General features: G+C 42.0%; 1 protein-coding gene across 1 annotated transcript; it reads right to left on the bottom strand.

Moving 5' to 3' along the window:
* Window positions 1-3,101: 3,101 nt before the first annotated feature.
* Window positions 3,102-19,032, bottom strand: LOC114552826 (gap junction delta-2 protein). Its single transcript, XM_028573916.1, has 2 exons — window positions 18,899-19,032; window positions 3,102-4,285 (listed from the first exon to the last, which is right to left on the bottom strand). The coding sequence occupies exon 2, from the start codon at window positions 4,275-4,277 to the stop codon at window positions 3,171-3,173; it is 1,107 nt and encodes a 368-aa protein (XP_028429717.1). The 5' UTR covers window positions 4,278-4,285; window positions 18,899-19,032; the 3' UTR covers window positions 3,102-3,170.
* Window positions 19,033-19,586: the final 554 nt, after the last annotated feature.

The raw sequence follows: 19,586 nt of genomic DNA, 5'->3' as shown, positions 1-19,586 counted from the left end.
ATGTCCACGATGGGTGACGTTAGTGATATGATGACGGATAAGGTTATCTACCAATCTACATATCTGATGGACTGTGAAGAAAAACAATCCCGCTCAAATAGGTAGTTATCTGGAAATGAAAATGCATCTATATCATCTCCCAACGTATGTTTAACTCTCTATGAAGTAATATAGCTTCTTCATCAACGGGATCGTTGGCAAAAGGAAATACCATGTATGGAACAAAAACGTTTTATAGTCTGCCTAACACAGTTAATAAAACAACCCTGTTTTTTTAATTCATGCAGATAACAAACTGCGCTAAAATGCACCTGATACAGACTGAATGAATGAATGAATGAATGAATGAATGAATGAATGAGGAAATGAATGATGAAATGAGAGAGTGCTGTGTCAGAGGGAGGTGAGAGAAACTCAAGGTTTACTGAAGAAAATCTGCTCCCGACCAGGTTAGGTTCACAGACTCAGTTACCATAGTAACTGACTCTGAGGTTAAGTTACCTCTCTTTCTGAAACAGACTGGAGTTACCCTTCTCTCTCAGGTTTGATTAACATCCCTTTCTGAAACATAACTAGGGGTGCACCGATCCGATATTAATATCGGATATCAGCCAATATTGACAAAATAGCTGCACCAGTTGTTTTTTTTCTATGTTGCAGCACCGGGACCCCTGTTAACTGCGTAGGCCTACCCTTCTCACTCAACTTTATAACATAACAATTAATAACCCACAACTAACTCTCTTTAAAATGATAAAACACCATAGCATATAACAATTTGTGACTTAAACAGTTTCTAACACTAATAATTTTACATTTACAAATGTACACCACCCAACGGCATACTGGGTAACATTATAGCTGCTAGCCTAGCTAGCTAGCCAGGTAGCATAACAGTCTGTTAAGCTGGGAGAGGCTCTGGTCGCTACTGCACATTCAAGAACCGAGAGATACCGGAGATACACACGTGTGCTCAAGAGAGGAGCCATCTTTTGTTCCGAAGTTTTTATTTTTTTTCAAAAAAATCGGACATAATTTAGCCACTGTTGTTGCCCGTCGCTCTAACGTTACTCGGCCGTGCTAACGTTACCGTGCTAACGTTACTGTGCTAACGTTAAAGACATGTCACTTCAAGCATGCAGCGGAGCAACATTATGAAAGCAATAACAATCCACCTACATTCCCGCTACAGACCCTTGAGAAAGACGGGTTCAGAGCAATGATTAAAACACTGGATTTAAGATGTCTTGCCTCGCTGAAATACGTCCGGCAACCTACTAATGTTATTCAAACACCGAAGGAGGCTGACAGCGGAGCTACGTTAAGTCACCCACTACAACAACCTAACTTACCTGTGGCCAAGGTAGTGTTTATACAACTAGCTTACAACTATTTAGTTTTGAAAGGGAAACTATGTTAAAGTTGTTTGTATGTGTAGGCTATTCATTTCATTTGAGTTTATTTTACTAATTTGCAGTTTGCACAATAAAAATAGTTTAGATTCTGTAACTGTTTCATGGATTCTCCTTCATATAAAGTTATTGTATAATGTCGTGGAGCCAAACCCTTTAGTAATCAAAGCTTTTAATAAACATGTAAAATGTTTTTGTGATATTCTACTCCTGACCGTAGAATAAGCCATGATAAACCTATATAAAGGTGGCCCATTATTGAAGGCCCATTATTGTTATTTAATATTATTTTAAAAATTTTAAGAAGTTTGATTACATTATATTTTCGATTGTAATGCACATTGTTTTTTAAATAACAAATAAATAAGAATTCAATACATTACATCTATGTTATTTTGTCTTAGTTAGGAAAGTAATGTTTAGTTAGAAAAGTCTGGTGCCTTTAGTCTTCCATATGGTGGAAGGAAGGTATAAGGTGGAAGGTATACAGTTTATTATTAATTCAGCAATGGTATTGGATCGGCATCGGCTATCGACAGATACACAAAGCCCTGGCATCGGTATCGGGACTGAAAAAGTCAGATCGGTGAATCCCTAAACAGAACACCAAGCGTTTCCCTCATCTCAGGGTTAACAAACTCAGAGTTTTCACTAAACCTGCTTTCTGAAATGGATCCCTGTCACATATGGTTCCTAGAGGAGGCCAAAAATAACAAATAATCACAGTGTTTAAATAAATGTAACTGTAAAAATCTATGTTTCTATGGCACACTCCAGACTAAGTAAACAGCTTAATCCTGATGTCTCCTGCTACAGCACCACTCACAGCCATGCTTCAACCGCGTGCATCACATTAAGAATTGCAGTTGACACATTTTTTTAACCACTACAGTAAATTAAATTGACTTTGTATAGCTTAAAGTGTTATGGATGTTTTATCAGATTTTGAAATAAAAAATCCATTGAATTTCTAGCACAGAATATTTATTTATGCATTGAAATAATGTAAATGAAATGTTTGCCTCTGAATTTTACTCTTCAAATTTTCAACATCTTATGTTCACCTTTATTTTTCTAAATTAAAAAAAATCAGGAAATAAAACTCAGCATAAAAAATGTCAATATACAAAATTCAGATGCAAAATGTAATGTATACAATTATGTGTTAACATACGGGAACCCAAGGAAAAGCAATCAATTCTAGATTCAGAGCAGCAGTCAACAGCATCTGAAAAGAGAGATACGTTTGTCTTTAACATACTTGTAAAAAAAAAAAAAATGGCATATGTTATTTAGACTTAAATAACCAAAGCTTATACTTTTCTGTTACTACTGTCACTAATACTGTTCCCGGATGTTAACACTGAATTTTATTCATTACGTTTTGCAGCTGAATTTGGCCTATTGAATTTGAGCGAGTTGAAAATATATTAGTTAAACATTGTATTTTGCATCTGAATTTGTTATATTGAATTTTTTACGTTGAATTTTTGATTCTGAATCTGGAACATTGAAAAATAAAGGTGAATATAACTGTAGAGTAAAATTCAGTGGCAAAAAAATTCTGATAAATAATTTCAATAAATAAATATTAGTGCTAAATATTCAATGGCTTTTTAATTTCAAAATCCAATGAAAAAGATTTACTTCAATAAAATGTCTACATTAACATGTTCATGTAGGGTATGTTTCAGGCTTAAAGGTTACCATCTCAGTCTGTTTTACTAAATTTAATGGCATTACAGAAAAATATCACTCTCATAGCCAAGACTTCTTAGTACGTCCCAGCCTGGCCATGTTGGCTAGTTTGACCTTTACTTTGTCTCTGCTCTCTGGGCTTCTCTTAGAGGTGCATTCCACAGTTGAGTCTGTCTCAAAGGAGATAGCCGGGGCATGTGTGAGCAGACCCCCAGTTTTCTCTGGGCCCATGGCTGCTGGAGTCTGCAGAACCAGCTGACCCCTCAGAGAATGCCTGAGCTGCAGCAGGAGGGGGTTGTGGTTTGAGTACAGTCTGACGGTGTCCCTTTCCTGACTGCAGCAGGTTGAGCAAGCTGAGCAGAGGATGCGGAAAATGTAGACCCAGCCCAGGTAATGGAGCTCTGCGATGTTGAGCACGAAGCAACCCAGGCTGATGCTAAACATGAAGTTCAAGAAGATGGTTTTCTCAGTGGCACGTGACACAAAGCAGTCCGTACGAGTAGGGCAAGGGTAGGTCTCACAGCGGTACAGGTGAGGCACCTCAAACCCGAACAAGAAGTACTGGCCCACCAGGAAGGTGATCTCCATAACAGATCGTAGTAACACATGAATAATGTATATGAGCAGAACCTGGTTGGACTGTTGGGTGGGGTCCTCTCCTACCTCGCGATAATCCTCCTCCAGAGAGCTTTGTTCTACTTCTTCCCTCTCCCTCACATTCCATTCCTCTCTGTAATGACGACAGTAAGTGGGCATGTCAACCCTCAGGGCCTCCATGCCATTCTTTCCCAGGTGCCCACATCTCTGTCTGGGAGGCTTCTGGGCTACCACCTGTGCCCTTTGGCCATCCAGCTTCTCATCTTTGGCAATCTTATGCAGAACAAAAACTATGTAGAAGATGGATGGGGTAGAGACCAGCACAATTTGGAAGACCCAGAACCGTAGATGTGAAACAGGAGCAAAGGTGTCGTAACAGACGTTGTTGCATCCAGGCTGCTGGGTGTTACAGGTAAACTTGGACTGCTCGTCGCTGTAGACAGCGTCACCCACCAAGGCCACCAGCAGGATACGGAAAATAAGCAGCATGGTGAGCCAGATCTTGCCTATCACTGTAGAGTGGTTTTGGACTTCAGACAGGAAGCGACCAAGGATGGACCAGTCACCCATGGCTTAACCTTAGAGAGAATATAAAAGATGATATCAACATGTTATCAATAATAAGACATGTCAGTGGTTCCTAAACTTTTTCTTGTCCCTCTTTGGAAGCAGTAAGAATGTCATTCCACCCATCCCATTGTAAACCAGTGTAACTGTTATCAACCACCACAATATTGGAAAATGTTTAAAACAAAACAACCTTAATGAGACTTTTTTCAAAATAACATCATCTAGAACATGAACTGCATGTTTCATCTTTACATGATATAAACTGCTTTAGCAAGCAGTTACAGATGAGTCTGCCACTCAGTGACATCAGTATGCAGTATTTTGGATGCGCAACTCCGCCCCCACAGCTACCGTTAACTCGCTACTATGCACCTACTTTGATCACATCACATCAGTGGGATGAAGCCTATATTACAGGAATGGCTAGCAATATGACATGACTATTACTGTTACTACTTTAACTTTACTAACTATTTACATTTAATGTATTTGTATTTGCTCAGACGTTGCTTTGGCACAATCGTCAAATCCACAATGTTATATGCATTTCTTTGTTGCTTGAGAAATTAGAAAATAGAAACTGCTTTTCTAATGGTTTGTATAATCTCAAACACATGTATCAACATGCTCATTGTGTAAATCCTTGCATGCAAGAACAAAATCACATCTTTCAAACATGATATGAACATGTTTCCTAACCATACTAAGGACAAGGGCAGATGGGAGTGTATTATCCGCATAGCTGAGAAGGTGATTGGCTGCAATCTGCCATCTCTCCAGGAACTGTACGCCTCCAGAACGCTGACGTGGGAAGTTAAGATTGTAGCCAATCCCTCTCATCTTCAGACACATCCTGTTTGAACCCATCCCCTCTGGGAGGAGGTTGCGGTCCATCAGGACCAAAACTTCTTTTATAGGCCTAGAAATTAAGTTCTTGGTTTATATTGTTATAAAGCATTTTTTGGGTAAATAAAAACCTTCTTTTCAACAAAAACTCCTGTTCTCCTCATTGCCTCACTGCTTGGTCCCTGACAATTGGTGGCAGTGGTGGGATCATCCAGTGGAGGAAACGGGATTATTTTTCTTTTCTCTTTCTCAGTTTGTTGGATTTTTTTAACCCCCAACACAAGAAGAGGAAAATGACTCAAGGAGAAAAAAGTGGAAGGAATCAAGGGGGCCCGGCAAGCCTTGTTCAGGAGGGGCAAGCCAGTGAAGAAGAAAATGGAGCTTCTGGAGCACTGAGGGTAAGGAGCCAACTCTGTGATGGCCGTTCTTCAGGCTCACATGGGGCAGCAGGAGGCCCGAGAGGCAAGGCAGAATGAGGTAACAGCAAGACAAAAACACTGTTTTAGAGCACTGCAACACCAGTTTCAGCTTTTGCAGGTTTGAAAGAACAAGGCAAGAACATCTCCAGATCCAGATCAGCAGACTTTGATCCTCCAGATCTGGAAGTTCGATCACCCACCATACAACCTCCGCCAGCCCAAACTGAGCCCATGACGACCAATCAAACAGTGGCCTTTGCAGGTCAGTCTTGCTCACACTATCAGCCGAGTTTGGAACAAATGTATCATTACATTTGAACAAAATGCTGTAGCATGCAGGTGGCCGAAACAAACTGGGTTTTTCATTTAATCCCATTACTAACCGGTAAAGCTAGAAGTGCGTTTGTACATATGGACATTGATGACTCCCTTGACTATGACCAGGTGAATCAGCAGTTCTTGCTAAATACAACATTAACCCTGAGACATACAGGCAGAGATTCCGCTCCCAAGGTCAACCCTGATGAAAGCCCCAAGGAGTTATATATTTAAGGCTCAAGGAGCTTTATGGGAAGTGGATCCAACCAAAAGGTAAAACCATCCAAGATATTGGTGAAATGATTATATTGGAGCAGTATTTGAGAATGTTGTCTCCAGAGCTTCAGGTCTGGATCCGAGAGCATGACCCAGATTCAGCAATGGATTCCAGGCTGGCTAATATTTTCGTGGCTGCCCCGAAGGAGGGACAACCATGGAGCTACAACTTTTAGAGAACAAAGGAAAACTGCAAACCAGCCTACCAACCAGTGACCAGAATGGGTAAGCCTCCCATGGGGGAAAACCAGCCAGCTAGCAGACCATTAAAATCCTCAGGAAATAAGCCAATCGGTTATCTATGTGGAGTAGAAGGCCATACAAAACCCATGTGCCCTAAAAACAAAATCTGCTTTGTACCTATCTATTAAAATCACAAACATTAAAGTTAATGGAACAACTCTTGGGGCCCTGCTTGAAGTTTGTACCCCTCAACATAATCAGTACCCAAGACACCATACCTATCTGTTGTGTACATGGAGATGAGAAAAGATATTCAACAGCTGAAATGTACATAAAAGTAGACGGGCAAACTTACCTGTTGAACATTGGGGTTGTTGATTGCTTACCTTTTCCTGCTGTACTGGGATGAGACCTTCCAGTTCTCTTTGATCTGGTGGGAGTCAGACCAAAGCTGAAAATGTAATGCTGCTGTTACCAGAGCACAAGCAAAGAAATCCAATGACAATGCTGAGACTATCTGTGCCCTGCCTTTCAACAATGATGAATTGGAGACAGCACCCAGGAAGTCTCAGAAAATTCACAGAGATGGCAGGAGAAGTTCCAACACACAGTTATAAAACCACTAACCAATCCTGAACCAGAGTTATCCTTAGGATTTCAAATGCCAGTAAATATAATTGAGATGCAGAAAGCTGATCCATATTTGGTGTCTCACTTTCAGAAAGCAATGGAGAAGGAGCCAGGAGCTGGGCTAGACTTCAACAGAGATGAGTATATTGTGCAAAATGGCATGCTCTACCGTCAACAGGGGTCAGTGTTGCAGCTAGTGGTTCCCCAAGCAGTTAGACAAAATATACTCACCTTGGGGCACTCTGTTCCCTGGGCTGGCCACCTGGGTAAGCACAAAACCACAGCATGCATCAAACATAATTTCCACTGGCCGGGTCTGCGCAGAAATGTAGCTGAATTCTGTAGAAGTTGCCCTCAGTACCAAATAACATCTACTAAAACTCCCTCCAGAACTCCCGTCCAACCTCTACCCATCATTGGCACCCCATTTGAGCAGACATTGTGGGTCCCTTTGAAAGGAGCAAAGCAGGAAACCGTTACGTCCTGGTCATAACAGATTATGCTACAAAATACCCTGAAGTTTTTCCACTTAAATCTATAAAACCAAAAGCAGATTCTCTCCGTTTGGTGAAGTTCTTTTTTAGAGTAGGTTTCCCTTGTGAAATCCTGAATGATCAAGGAACTAACTTCATGTCTTTGCAGGTGTACCAGTTACTTGGTATAAGGAGCCTGAAGACCACACCGTATCATCCCCAAATGGATGGACTGACTCAGCGCTTTAACTAGACCCTGAAGCAGTTGCTCCGGAAGTTTTTCAGTGACAGTGGTACGGACTGGGATCAGTTGCTGCCATACAGTGGGGCAAAAAAGTATTTAGTCCGCCACCAATTGTGCAAGTTCTCCCACTTAAAAAGATGAGAGAGGCCTGTAATTTTCATCGTAGGTACACTTCAACTATGAGAGACAAAATGAGAAAAAACAAAATCCAGAAAATCACATTGTAGGATTTTTAATGAATTTATTTGCAAATTATGGTGGGAAATAAGTATTTGGTCAATAACAAAAGTTAATCTCAATACTTTGTTATATTCTCTTTGTTGGCAATGACAGAGGTCAAACTTTTTCTGTAATGGCGCTTTTCCATTACATGGTACCTACTCGCCTCGCCTCGACTCTACTCGCCTTTTTTGGTTTTCCATTACGAAAAAAAGTACCTGGTACCTGCTAACAGGTACTTTTTTTAGTACCTGCTCAGTCGAGGTTCCAAGCGAACTGAGGCGAGCCGAGAAGATGGCGTGAAACCCTGCAGGCTGCTGATTGGTCGGAAAGAAGCGTCACTGATCACTGCATTGCTAGCGAGAAACGGCATTTTTAAATAGTTTAGCCAGCGGTGTTTTTTTGCTGCCGGAGGCTCCACGAGAAACTTTCTCCGTAGCATACAAGTGGCCTGATGGTTATACTTGTGCGCTGGTGTGTGCATGTGTGATGTGTGTGTGTCGAGTCGCCGTATGTGTGTGTGTGGGGAGCTAGTGAGCGAGGGAGAAGTGAGAGAGTGACGGCGATTATCTCCGCAGCGAGTAGCGACTCTAGAGTCATATATATGTGAGAGAAACAAAGCGAGTAGCGACTCTAGAGTCATATATATGTGACCACGGTGGGAAATCTGGAGCAGTAAACGTTAACTATCTCTTTGATATCATGTTGTTTACGGCGAAGGAGAACCAGGAAATGAGTCGGGGGAAATGCGACGCTACTAAGCCACGCCCACGGCAGTCGCTATGACGACCAGCCACGCTGAGGCGATACGAAAATCTGCAATGGAAAACGGACGCACAGCGAGTCGAGGCGAGTAGAGTCGAGGCGAGTCGAGCAGGTACCATGTAATGGAAAAACGCCATAAGCGCCATTTTCACACACTGTTGCTGGTATTTTGGACCATTCCTCCATGCAGATCTCTTCTAGAGCAGTGATGTTTTGGGGCTGTCACTGGGCAACACGGACTTTCAACTCCCTCCAAAGGTTTTCAATGGGGTTGAGATCTGGAGCCTGGCTAGGCCACTCCAGGACCTTGAAATGCTTCTTATGAAGCCACTCCTTCATTGCCCGGGCGGTGTGTTTGGGATCATTGTCATGCTGAAAGACCCAGCCACGTTTCATCTTCAATGCCCTTGCTGATGGAAGAAGGTTTTCACTCAAAATCTTACGATACATGGCCCCATTCATTCTTTCCTTTACACAGATCAGTCGTCCTGGTCCCTTTGCAGAAAAACAGCCCCAAAGCATGATGTTTCCACCCCCATGCTTCACAGTAGGTATGGTGTTCTTTGGATGCAACTCAGCATTCTTTCTCCTCCAAACACGACGAGTTGAGTTTTTACCAAAAAGTTCTATTTTGGTTTCATCGACCATATGACATTGTTGGGGACCAAGAGTTTGGTTAAATCTGATTTTAACCAAAAGGCCTCAGATTAAACTGACCTCTGGATACAGGACACACATGTGCTCAGAGACAAAGGAACATGTGACCAAGACAAAAGAATCTTGGCCTCCATGTAAACCCCAAAGCCGGGATAATTCACACCTCTATGCGAAATGCCAGCCAGAAGGGAAACTCCTCACAACTGGCAGGAAGTCAAATGACTACAAAAGTGTAGTTTTCACCCTTTCAAGAGTTTTGAGTCTTCCTATTGGTTCAGCGCGACCAGAAACACAGCAGGTGGGTTTTAACCTATAAATAACCTGACCCTAGGAAACTCCCTCGTCTTCACTTGCAACCCAGTTGCTGAAAGGAAGCGCGCAAGCGCTTGTGCTGAACTTCCATTTTCTGAAGAATGTGGATTTTATTTCGGTGGATCCTTGAAAACACACCAGTGTTTTCATATCTGCAGTGAGAAGGAAACAACGTTTCTCTTCTCAAAGTCAACTAAACTTGCCCCTTGCTGCTTTTGGAGGGAAGTTTCTCCGTGGCCGCTGACGAGCGCCAGGGACCCGTTCCGTTTCATTTCTGGACAGAAACAAACGGACTGAACACACCATAAGAAGGCTTACGTCTGGGCAGAGATAAGTAGTGTGTGGAATCTGCTTACGTTCGGACAGAGCTAACACAGGGACTAGCGACCATACCGGCTAAGCGTGCGCGCTGCCTAGCAACCCCCTCGGCTTCTTCAGCCCCTTCCCGTGCACGCAGCACCACTACCGCCCTCTTGAGGCCAAATAGTTTTGTGCAGCTCACAGGACTAGCCATTTTGGGTAGTTTTGTGTTAGAAATACATGTCGACATGCCCCTCCTCTCTCACACACACACACACACACACACACACACACACACACACACACACACACACACACAGACGTGTCCATGACACATGCTGCTTTGTTTTTGCTTTGTTTTTGGTTGTGATATTGTAAAGAGGTATATGAGTTTATTATTGAAGGATTACTGATTAGCTACCGATAATTGTGATGTTAATAAATCTTATTATGCTTAATTACAGTAGTAGTTGCTTGTGATTATTTGTGTACTTGTTGTAATAATTGCTGGTCAATCAGGTCCGTGCTTGGATTCACCCCTTCCTTTAATTCCTTTTTAAAGGATTACCACAGAATGAGACTGTTCCACAGTTTGATTATTGGTCCCTGACTTGCAGGGTGGTGCCCCGTTTTTGATTGTTTGTCGATTTGATAAAGTTATTAATAACCATATTCATAACTTTATTAATATTGATAAAACATCTTTGATAATTTGCCAATGATCAAATCTGTACCCTACGAGAATCCTACAACATTCTCCCAATCCTTTTCTGGATCATCCAAAAGCTCTCGAACAAACTTCAGATGGGCCTGGACATGTACTGGCTTAGGCAGGGGGACACGTCTGGCAGTGCAGGATTTGAGTCCCTGGTGGCGTAGTGTGTTACTGATGGTAGCCTTTGTTACTTTGGTCCCAGTTCTCTGCAGGTCATTCACTAGGTCCCCCCGTGTGGTTCTGGGATTTTTGCTCACCGTTCTTGTGATCATTTTGAGCCCACGAGTTGAGATCTTGCGTGGAGCCCCAGATCGAGGGAGATTATCAGTGGTCTTGTATGTCTTCCATTTTCTAATAATTGCTCCCACAGTTGATTTCTTCACACCAAGCTGCTTACGTATTGCAGATTCAGTCTTCCCAGCCTGGTGCAGGTCTACAATTTTGTTTCTGGTGTCCTTTGACAGCTCTTTGGTCTTGGCTATAGTGGAGTTTGGAGTGTGACTGTTTGAGGTTGTGACAGAGGAGCCTCTTAAAGAAGAAGTTACAGGTCTGTGAGAGCCAGAAATCTTGCTTGTTTGTAGGTGACTAAATACTTATTTTACTGAGGAATTTACCAATTAATTCATTAAAAATCCTACAATGTGATATTCTGGATTTTTGTTTCTCATTTTGTCTCTCATAGTTGAAGTGTACCTATGATGAAAATTACAGGCCTCTCTCATCTTTTTAAGTGGGAGAACTTGCACAATTGGTGGCTGACTAAATACTTTTTTGCCTCACTGTATCTCCTCTTTGCATACAGGGAAGTACCTCAAGCCTCCACTGGCTTCTCTCCATTTAAACATTTGTACCGGCTTGGAGTGCAAGGTCCTCTCTCACTGCTGGGAGAGATTTAGGAGGGGGGCAAGGAGAGGGGGGAATCCATTAATGTCATATCCTATGTTGTTATGATGAGGGAACAACTGGAGAAAATGAATGAGCTTGCCCAATCACACATGGTGGAGACCCAGCAAGAGCAGAAGTCATGGTACGATCAGTCAGCCGGGCAGAGGTCCTTCAACCCTGGACAGAAATGCTAGTGCTCTTGCCCAGTGATGGAAACAAGCTCTTGGCAAGATTCTGATTCTGATTCAAGAAATTTGGGCCCACTACATACCAGGTGTCTACCCCAGGGAAGCCACGGTTAAGTAGGATACTGCATATAAATCTCCTGATGGAGTGAGTGCAGCAACCAGAAAGAAAAGAAGTGTAGCTCATCAGAGGTGTGCAAAAGGAACAGGAAGAAGATGAACAATACTTACCTTCGGCTGGGGCTCCAGTGGACCACAACTTCAACCACCTCTTTAAAGATGAGCAGCTCTAGGTGAGAGAAATCTGAAATTTAGAAGTATTCCAACAAATAATGTTGAACATATGTTGTTAGAGAAGGTGCTTCAGTGAGACGACTTAGTTACAGGATTCCTAAACGCCTGCTGGCCTCACTGAAAAAGGAGATTGACCTGATGCTGTCCCTGGGCATCATTCCTATCCCACATCAAGAATTGATGAAGTGCTGGAACGACTGGGCAAAGCAAAATACTTGACCACAATAGATCTGTGCAAGGGTTATTGGCAGGTTCCACTTACTGAGCGATCCAGGAAGTTGACAGCCTTTGGGACTCCATGGGGTCTCTTCCAGTTTACGGTCCTGCCATTTGGTTTGCATGGAGCTTCTCCTACCTTCCAGAAACTCATGGACCAGGTAGTGTGCAATTCCACTGATTGTGCAGCTGCATATCTAGATGACATTGTCATTTACAGTACCACCTGGGAGGAGCACTTGGAACATCTGCATGCTGTCTTGGACCGTCTCTGCTCTGCTGGCTGACCATAAATCCATCAAAGTGTGTCTTTGCTGCTGCAGAGACAGAGTACCTGGGCCACATTATCGGAAATGGGGTGATACGGCCACAAGTCAACAAGATCCAGGCAATAGAGTCATGTCCTTTGCCACAAACAAAGAAGCAACTCCTATCTTTTCTGGGCATGGCAGGCTTCTAACATTTCTGGAGCATCATACCGCCAGGACAGCTATTCTCACAGACCTGACTGGATGCCAGTGTCCCAATCAGATCCGGTGGACAGAGGACACAGTGGCAGTTTTCCATGACAGCCGGCAATCACTAAGTAAGGAACAAGTTCTGTACAGTCCAAACTTTGATGAACATTTTATTCTGCAAATGGATGCTTCCAAAAAGGGTCTAGGGGCTGTGCTTCACCAGAGACCACCCAATGACTGCCATCCAGTTGCCTACATCAGCAGGAAGCTGTTCCCCAGAGAGAGTCAGCATTCGACAGTGGAAAAGGAGGCACTGGCTATCAAGTGGGCTCTCGAATCCTGGTACTAACTCCTAGACAGGGAATTCACCCTTGAGACGGACCACAAAGCTCTTCAGTGGATGGAAAGGATGAAGGATATCAATGGCAGGATAACCAGGTGGTACCTGGCACTCCAACCTGGCACTCCAACCACGCTCGATGGTGTTTTAAGCCCCCAACGTTGACTTCAAGGCAGCGCTGCGACTGTCGACTTCAAGGCACCTAACCCTAACCTTAAGGCCACACAGGTTAAAAACAGCTAGCAATGGTCCTTCCTGGTGCAGAAAAGATATGGCCAAGGGTGAAGGACTGTCATATCCTATGGCTTGCCAATTGGGCCGTACCATCTGCTACCATGTTGGAGGGGGAAATTCAGGTTTAGTTTGGTTGTCTTTGCATTAGTTGTAGTTATGTCCCTCTTGGTTTTCTTCTTGTGTGTAATTGGGTTTGGCCAAGCCAGTATATATGTCCCCTTTTGTCTCATTCTGTGTCAGTTTGTTTAGTTCATATCATTTTCCTAGAGCTTTAAACTTCAGCTTTCTTAAGTCTCCATCAGGGAATGAGTTTGCTTAGTTGTCATAGTAGTGGGTTCTGCTCTCACAATATGACCAAGTATGAAACTTCTGTCACATGATTGACCAGCAGTCGGACAACGGCCAGAGAAAGATCACATATGACACCAGAGACCATCTTAGAGCAGCGACAGGTGATACCAACTCCCCCCATATATATCTTATCACCTGCCTTAAGTATTATGTATTATACTTGGGTAATGTCATGACACCTTACCACCTGGAGCGAGCTTCTTGACAACTACTCCATTTACTGATGGAGACTGCGAAAGTATACAGACCCTGAATTAACATTATTTTGTCAAACTTGACTACAACTTCTCACACACACACACACACACACACACACACACACACACACACACACACACAAAACCTGGATAAGCTTTTGTCAATGTGAAAAGCTAGCTGGTGTACTCTGACAGAAAATGAGATACTGTGGATTATAAGCAATCACATGGCAGACAATGATCAAAAACCTGGATATCCATATTCTGATCATTGTCTGCCATGTGCACCAATGTGTCCTCAACCCAATTTATGTAGTTGTCAGTCAGTCAAAGCAAGAACAAGATGATAACTGACGTAATGATGATCTGCATGGTGAAATGAAAGTTAAGGTCTGACACTGGGAATTCAATAAATTGTATTGTCGCTTCTATCTTTCATTCCAGATCAGATGGAGGCCAGATTGAGCAGAGAGATAAATACAGCGAGGTAGCCAACACCCAAACTGGGTTCATCTCAAACTTTGTTTTTCTTTTGTCAAACTGCTCTTTCATGGATTTTGCTGGAATTCATTTCAGTTTTCACAGTTGAAATTCATTGTGTTATAAATTAGATTTTTTACTTTTCTTCACTTTGCCAGGAAATAAATCCTGTTATGGAATTGTAATAATTCATTCATTTATGTATTTCTTTATTTTCCACGGCCTAAAACGTTTTCAATTCAAAGGTAATTGTCAAAAATATATTAGTATATGCCTTTAAAAAAAAATTGTTATATGAAACTTTAAATCATAAAGTGTAAAAATGGTTCCCAAAATGCCAGAAAGATTACTGAGGACATACTCTGTATCCCTGAAGCACTGATACTAATTTGCATGGATAGATGTCTGTGGATTTATAACTCAACCAATCTTCTTTCTTCTCAGACAAACTATTTTGTAATAAACAGTATAGACCTTGAGGAGAACGTACATACAAATTGATAACTAAATGCAATTTGAACTTACCCTGATGTAAACTTGAGCTTTCCAGAATAAATCTTTATAAAGTAGCCTTTGCCATGCAGTTTGCATGGCTATTTTCAATCTTAATGCATTGATGAAATTAATCCTGTTGAGCGTAGTAAGGGAGAAAAGGCTTACCACATATATTGAGCCAGTCTATCTGAAACTGGCATTATGCTTTGTGGCTACAAAGGCTGGCCATGTACAGTGCAACAAAGATTTCAAAACGAAATGGTGTGGTCCTTTTCTGAACAGACGGGAACAGTCAAACAAAAAGCGCATGGAACAAGCTAGAAAGGGGACAAAATGCAGGCTCATGCAAACGTTCTGTCATTAGCCAGCTCAAAAAGTACAAGTTAAAAGGAATAAATCATTCTACATTTCTTTTGTTTTCCAGATGATGCCTCAAACATTTTCAAATCCGAACACAACACAATGCCAGCAGGTTTCAGTTGGAGCCAGTGTAGCTCTCTATCCAATCAAAACTACATAGTGGTTTGGTTGATGATCCAGTACTGTTGATTATAACATAGTCAGTCAATATATATACAATATAAAGAATATCCTCTGGACACAGTCCTCGTTGGGTGTAAGTGGGTTTCAAGGTCTAGAAGCACTTCATCCATAAACTGTGCGATTTGCTCTGGGCTGGAATTCAATTGTCACTGTATGCAGATTTAGTGAAAGGATAGATTAGGTTAGGTTAGGCATGCTAGGACAAAACTAAACAACACAGGTCGGCCAGATGTGAATAACACTGCTATACGGTGTTCATTTTAGGACATCCTCAGAAATCAGACTCATGTGTCAGACTCAAACGAAAAGGCATCAGGTCTGGGATGAAAAGGCATCAGGTCACAGGCGAATCGGCATCGGAGTAGCCTAAAAGTCTCTTCCTTTTTTCTCAGTCTCAGAAAAACCTTTGTCATCTTCAGACAAAACTGCATTATGTCTTGGAAAAAACGGCCTCGGACAAAAAGTTCTCAATCTCAGAAAAAGTGTCAGACCAAAAAGAAAAATGTCCCTCATCTGAAACTGCTTCAAACCAAACGGCTTCAGCATCAGAAAAACCTCTGTCAGCCTCAGACAAAACTTTGTCAGAAAAAAGTTGTCAGAGATAATGAGAGGCTGACAGAGGTTTTTCTGATACTGAAGCCATTCAGTTTGAAGCAGTTTCAGTGCAGGCTGTTTTTTTGGTGAGACTCTACTGGGAGACAGAACTGTGCTGCTCAAGTCACCGCCGTCATACTGCCTCCTGGGTTTCATCTTCATCACCACCATCTTCTTACCTCACTAGACCTTCGCCATCATCATCTCCACTACTCACAGGATTTTCACGTCGTTTCCCTACTCTATTCTCTGAGGAGCCAGGATGGACAGTTTTACCTGCTAAGGGTGGTGGTAGGAACTTGAGTGCACTCAAACTAATGAAACAGGGTTGAACAAACAGACTGATTTAGTATTCCCCTGGTTATCTCTATAAAATAAGAGATCTCAGTTTTTGGTTAATTTGGTTTTATATTTTTATTTTCTTTGTCGGCCGAAATGGGTTTCCTCAGGAGGGTGGCTGGCGTCTCCCTTAGAGATAGGGTGAGAAGCTCAGTCATCCGTGAGGAGCTCGGAGTAGAGCCGCTGCTCCTTTGCGTCGAAAGGAGCCAGTTGAGGTGGTTCGGGCATCTGGTAAGGATGCCCCTGGGCGCCTCCCTAGGGAGGTGTTCAGGCACACGTCCAGCTGGGAGGAGGCCTCGGGAAGACCCAGGACTAGGTGGAGGGATTATATCTCCAACCTGGCCTGGGAACATCCTCAGGATCCCCAGTCGGAGCTGGTTAATGTTGCTCGGGAAAGGGAAGTTTGGGGTCCCCTGCTGGAGCTGCTCCCCCCGCGACCCGACACCGGATAAGCGGACGAAGATGGATGGATGGATGGAGGTTTTTGATATTTAAGTTGTGGTTTGAGTACATTGGGTTTGAACCTAATTGGCCTAATTGGCCTATCTACCAAACTGATTTTGATTACCATACTGAATCATTTAGTTTAGCCATGCTAGACTTCTGGTAAAAGATTATTTTGCATAATCTCAAGTTTTAAAGTAGTACTGGTCATGGGTGCAATTTGTTTCATGCCCAAGCTACGAGTTAAATGAAGACAGGAAAAAAAATAACCCTACAGTTAAGTCAAGTTACTCTGTTGTGAGTTAAAAAAAACTCTGTGAGTGACTATCTTATTATGTTTAACTTGAATCTTGAAAGCTCTTTTTAAATACATAGTTGTTTAAATAAAGTTGTGCTGGTTGTTTTGTCCAGTTTCAAAGTACTGCTTTGTATTTATTTGCCCCCCCCACCCACCACCAAAAATAAGTGCCCCCCCAAAAATAATTATCACCAGCCGCCAGTGCGTCCAACCAACAGTTGTCGGCACAAAAAACAAAAAAAGTCTAACAAAGCAATATGAACAGCCAACAGCAGGGGCTCTAATACGATCACTTATACGCTATGTGTAAAAAAAGTGATCTGGCTAGCAGAAAAAGTAAGGAGAAAGGTGCATGGGAAAAGTAAAAGACAAGAGGGCCAAGTCTCTCGAGCTCACAGAGCTTTTTGGTTGCAATGCCTAATAGTTAATTTGTTTGTAGGCCTATTGTTTGTTAGAGGGGAATTGATGGTAGCTTTCGGTTAACGTTACTAGTGGCTAAAAATTACTAACATACTTTCTTTTTTGAGGACCTAGTCTCCAACATAGATATCAATTTTAATCGTTTTAAATCTATAATCTGGAATTTTATGGGATTATTTTTGTGCCTTTAATTTCAAGCAAAACTTCTCAAGTATCAAACAAAAAACACTTAACTCAAGCAAAAAAAGTGTCACCTCAAACGTAAAATTTAAAACTTGCAAACAAAAAATTTGTGTAGTTGTAAACTATTGGTCTTATATTTGTTTGATATTAAGTCCTTTGTTTACAGTTCCCTCTGCTTCTTTCTCAATGATCAGTCTTTTGCTCTCTCATCACGTTTTCAGTTTTGCTCCCAGCTTTCTCGTTTGCCTCCCAGAGTTTTTGTTTCCAATTCTGACACAAATCTCTCGCGTGGGAGGGTCTTACAGGGGTGCGTCCCCATTGGCTAATGAGTGTTAAGGGAAAGTTTGAGTGACAGCTCAGCAGAGGTGGGTAGAGTAGCCAAAAATTGTACTCAAGTAAAAGTACTGTTACTTCAGAATAATATGACTCAAGTAAAAGTAACAAGTAGTCATCCAAATAATTACTTGAGTAAGAGTAAAAAAGTACTTGGTGAAAAAACTACTCAAGTACTGAGTAACTGTTGAGTAACGTCTGATTTATTTGTTAACACAAGCATTCAATCAGACGGACAAAAATACAAAATAATCATCTTTAGGCAAATTATAGTTCATCCAATCATCCGTTCTTATAGAAGATCAGGTGGAGCTCGGTGCGTGAAGAGAGCGAGAGGGGGAAAGAGGGGTGCGCTCATATAAAAAACATTTAGAGTCCGACAACCCCGTTAACATTCCCTGATGGGTATATTTATGAAATAATATATATATTTTAATGGAAGGGAATTACATATCGGCTATTTCTTGGCTCTTTGAGCCGAATAAGAAGGTTTGAATTATGTTTTTTATATGTTTTATTTGCTCTCACGGGTTGCAACTGAAATAATAGGCTAAAGCAACGACGGAATGCACAAGTGTAATTATGGTCAGATCTTGTGCCTGACTGATGGGGAAGTGATATTGATGTTGTGATTTATGCACTGCGTCGTCTGTTTATTTTGCCAGCTTTCCTTCCTGTTTTAGGAAGCAGCGACTGGATTGCGTTTTGCCTGTAAAACCGTGTCTGTGTTCTTCATATTTATGTAGAATTATAGTTTGCTCTTCTTATGTAAAATATGTGGCTATTGGTCATGTTGTGCAAACATCGCCTCTTTTATGTGAACAAGCGTGGCTGGATTGGGAAACCTTGGGTTGGTTGAACTAGTTGATAACCACCGTCGTGACACAATTTATGCGGGAACGTGGCTGTTAGGTTAGGTGAAGCCGGTAACTGAAAGAAATCCAGGTCATGTTGATCTGGATTTGTAGTACAGACCTCTGGGGTGTTCCTCCTCCTCTGTGTCTGCCGGCGGTTGATTCTGACATTTTTGTTTTGCTACAACTCTAAAGCTGGCCCGTCCGTTCTTTAAATACATCCATGGTCCGGTCCCGCCGCTGAGATTGAGTACGGTGACGAGACTGCACAACTACGATTGGTGAAACATAGTCACGTGGTAGAGCATTTAGCGGAAGTCTCCCTCTCTGTCAAAATAAAACACTAAAATGAGGCGTACGCGGGGGGATAAAAACAATGACGCGTAGAATACCAAAGAGGTAAAAAGAAAAGTAACGAGCTCATTGTAGCCTAATGTAGCGGAGTAAGAGTACAGTTTCTTCTTCACAAATCGACTCAAGTAAAAGTAAAAAGTATAGAGATTTAAAACTACTCCTAGAAGTATCATTTTTTCAAAAACTTACTCAAGTAAATGTAACGGAGTAAATGTAACTCATTACTACCCACCTTTGCAGCTCATCTTCAGTGCAGGTAAACTAACGTTAGAGTTCAGAGTCTGGTCTGGAGGACACACAAGCCACACACAGCGGATTCCTACAATATTAATAAAGTGTAAGTATTGATCATATATATTATCTGTGATCTACGTTGCAAGCATGGTTACTAGACGTTTGTTGTTTCGTTGTGTTAAGTTACTAGCTAGCTAGTAAAGCTGTTTAAGTTAGCATTT

Source organism: Perca flavescens, chromosome 3 (assembly GCF_004354835.1).
Source record: "Perca flavescens isolate YP-PL-M2 chromosome 3, PFLA_1.0, whole genome shotgun sequence".
Lineage (NCBI taxonomy): Eukaryota > Metazoa > Chordata > Actinopteri > Perciformes > Percidae > Perca > Perca flavescens.
The sequence above is the reverse complement of the archived record's forward strand: the minus strand, read 5'-3'. Positions and strand labels throughout refer to the sequence as shown.